This window comes from Echinops telfairi, unplaced genomic scaffold (assembly GCF_000313985.2).
Source record: "Echinops telfairi isolate 266 unplaced genomic scaffold, ASM31398v2 ScPeMD7_28;HRSCAF=97, whole genome shotgun sequence".
Classification (NCBI taxonomy): Eukaryota; Metazoa; Chordata; class Mammalia; order Afrosoricida; family Tenrecidae; genus Echinops; species Echinops telfairi.
The window spans coordinates 5,240,120-5,243,604 of record NW_022103925.1 but is presented as its reverse complement, the minus strand read 5'-3'; the positions used below and the strand labels follow the sequence as shown (position 1 = coordinate 5,243,604).

General features: G+C 58.9%; 1 protein-coding gene across 2 annotated transcripts in view; it reads right to left on the bottom strand.

Moving 5' to 3' along the window:
• The window catches only part of STX18 (syntaxin 18), a 65,716-nt gene that overhangs the window by 12,952 nt on the left and 49,279 nt on the right, over positions 1-3,485 (bottom strand). For both annotated transcript variants that reach the window (XM_004715079.2, XM_045289531.1), the window contains one exon: positions 1,725-1,792. In XM_004715079.2, coding sequence (XP_004715136.1) covers positions 1,725-1,792 — 68 coding nt within the window. Of the gene's footprint in view, positions 1-1,724; positions 1,793-3,485 lie in introns of those variants that run through there.

Below are 3,485 nucleotides of genomic sequence, written 5' to 3'. Positions count from 1 at the left end.
CAATCTCATCCTCGAAATTCCCCAGGAGGTGAGGTGGGGGTGGGGGTCCAGCTGGTGGCACCTCAGCAGGCCCTGACTCCCAGTCAAGTACTCCTGGCTGCGTGGAAAACAAAAGGCTTGCAAGAGTCCAGGGTCCTTGGGAGGAGGACTCGCGGGAGGAGTGGGCGTGAAACTTGCCCTGCCCTCATCTCCCCACTGTTGTGAGTGCCACCAAGTGGGCTCCGGCCCACAGCGACCCTACGCACAACAGAAGGAAGACTGCCCGGTCCTGCAACCGAGCGGGCATGTGCCAAGGTCTCTGGAACCTCGGAGAGGAGAGCTGAACAACAAGGTGCGTCCCTCCATGCTGCCCAGTCCCAGGCTCCAGACAACCATGTCTCTACTGTCACCTAGTGGTGGCCAGTAAAAGGACAGCTCTCTTACTGCTTGGCCTTCTCAGGAGTCCCCAGATTACACCATAACACAGAAAAAGGACGTTTACAAGCACGGAACTGCCAGCATGTCCCTTAGGCAGACAGTGAGTGTGTGTGTGTGTGTGTGTGTGTGTGTGTGTGTGTGTGTGTGTGTGTGTTGGGGGTGGGAGGGCACTTGAAATTTGGCTTGGGGGCATCAGTCCTTCCTGTGAAAAAGTGTCGGATTGCCCTTCACCAGGACACAGTTACAGAGGACTCCTCTGCTTCTGAACTCTCTCAGCAGGCTCTGAACCCTCCAGTGGCAGATTGCCCGGGCGTGCGCCATCCCATCCACCTCTTCCTGGACTGCTGCTTCCGGGGCTGCTGTGCACCCAGTGACACGCCATCCTTGCCAGTGCCTGTCCTCTCTCCTTGATCACAAAGCTGTCCATGGCACAGCGGTGAGAACTTTGTGGTTCGTAAAGACCCGGGTGCACTCAGGATGGACCATGCTGCCCTTTCAAGGGAACAACAAGGTTCACCACTGGACCAATCGGCAGCTTCCTGATAAGCAGAGAAAATATCCAGGCGACCAATGGCTGCGCCTCATTGGTGCCCACAGTCAGCACCCACGGAAACAGCCAGGAGATGGGGCCACATGGTGCCCTGGGCTGTCCTGCTCCCAGCGGCCTGGAGAGAGCGACCATGTCACTCTGAGGACTAAGGTGCACTGGACCCAAGCCACAGTGATGCTGAATGAGCTCTTATTCTGGGCAGTGACGGAGGGAGCCAGAGGAGGACTCCAGGCGGCGCCGCCAGAGAACGTGGCACGTGCCATGGGCTGCCGGAAGGAGCAGCACATCTGTCTTGGAAGAAGCTTCCAACCTCTGACCCTTTGGTTAGCCGTCCCAACACTTAGCCCTCTGCACCGCCAGGGCTCCCCCACATGCTTGTCTCTCACCAGTCAGGCGCCCAAGGAGGACAGGAGGACCAGAGGCTGAGGACTGGGTAGGAGCTGGCAAAGAGGGTAGGACTGGGGCAGAGGGAGAGGCAGCAGGGCCTGGGGTCGCAAGAGGGGTCGGTGGGGCAGAGTGGGGAAAGTGGTCCTCCTCAGGTGCCGCTGGCACACAGCCCAGGTGTCCCCAGCTCTGCATGCCGCGCGAGGGTAGCAGGCAGACCGCTGCCAGGAGCTCCTTCTCACTCTGCAGAAGCTGGCCCCCAGCCCCCTCACCGCTCTGTGTCACCAAGTCCACAGTGGGAACAGCACGAGGCTCCCCAGGACCGTGGGTGCGTTAGCGAATGGGAACGTGGTGTGCGGCACACTGCACTCACCTATGGGCATTGATGTAGTCCTTCCTGTGCTCCAGGAGGAAATCCCGCAGCTTGCCAATGTGTGAGATCTGCAAGGGAGGAAGCCAACAGGTCACAGGGATGGATGGATAGATGGACAGGCACACAGACGCATTTTAAATCGACAGAGGACGACGACAGGGCTATGGAGACTCTGATGGCTGGCACACGCACCGGAAACTCTGACCCTCGCTCAGCCACTGGCTGGGTGACCTGAGGACAGAGCCCCGTGCCCTTGGGCGTGTTTCTCACAGAGGGTTCCTTCTGCCTCTAGTGACTGGTGGTACCGAGGTGGCGGTTCAGCCCCACCAGTCACTCCCCGGGAGAAAGACGGGACTTGCTTGCAGGGAGATGTGGAGCCGTGGAAACCCCACGGGCAGTGCTCTGTCCTACGGGGTCACTACGGGTTGAACCAAGGCTGCCACGGGAGTGGGCTTTGGGGTATAATGCTGTGGAGGTTGAGAGTCAATGAATACTTGTTGAGGGTCTCCCCCTCTTTCATTTTATAAATCACTGAACTCCCCCACTCCCCGCCCACAGCTCCTGAACAGCTAGCGGTGACTGTGGCGAGATCTGTCATAGGGTGTCACCGGCCCGCATTTCTGTTCTACGAGGCTCCCTCCTGTGGGCTTACACCCTGGTGAGACGCAGCCTTCTGTATGCCCTCTGGCCTTGTACAACTTAGAGACCTTTTTGTTCAAAGAAATGTGACACTGGACAGTGACCGTTGTCACTACTCTCCACCGAGCGACTGCACATTCATGGATGAATCAGGGCCTAGGTCAGAGCTGTGTCAAAAACGTTTTGACAGCATGGTCACATGACACTACCATCTTTATACACGTTCTTGGCCAAACCCGTTTCCTGCACTGGGCTCCGTCCTGCGTTCCTGCTGCTGCGTCTACTGCCAAAGCATCAAGGGGCCCAGGTGGCACAGCGGGTAGGCGCTCGGCTGCTAACTGAAAGGTGGCCAGCTGGGACCCACCAGCCGTGTGGGGGGAGGATGCAATCTGCCTCAGGGAGGACCCCGGCCTTGGATGTCTTGTGGGCAGTGCCATTTGTCCTGCTCACTCAGTCTCTGAGTCGCCATGGACCGGCTGTGCCGCGCCAGCACGTTGCCCAGCTCTGCCGTGCTCCCTGCATCTGCAGGTCAGCGGGCACTCGGAATGCCGGGAGTTCCCACCCGTCCACACGGACAGCTCAAGAAGGGTCTGCGGGTCCTTACAGTGTTCTGTCGGCGTTAGCATGCAGCAGAAGCTCGATAGCAAGAAGAAACTGGGAAGTCCTCCCGCTGAGCGCTTTCCTCTGGCATTCGCAGGGACAGGCTTTGGTAATCAAGGCAGGAAAACCCACAGCGGAAGCACCAAGCACCCCCGTGCCCCACCCCTCGACACGCCACGGCTTCATTTGGGGAGGCCTGCGACCTCGGCTTTCAGGGTCTGCTCTGTAGTGGTGCTGAGGACCTCACGCGGAGTCTCCCAGCAACCCCCAGGAGGTAACAAAGCTCGCACGGCTGCTTCCCAGATGAGGAAACTGAGTCTGAGGGAATAAGCCATTTACTGGACGCACCCCTGGAAGGGGTGGCACTGGGCTGAGGCCAGCCTGACCCCTAGCAGGTCACAGTTAGCTTCCCCAGGGTGGCTGGGAATAGACAGATGCAGCCTAAGCTGTACTCTTCCTGAATTTAGCCTTGGCCGTGAGACCATACCTGGTTTTACCCAACCCGGGAGGCATCACTTGGTG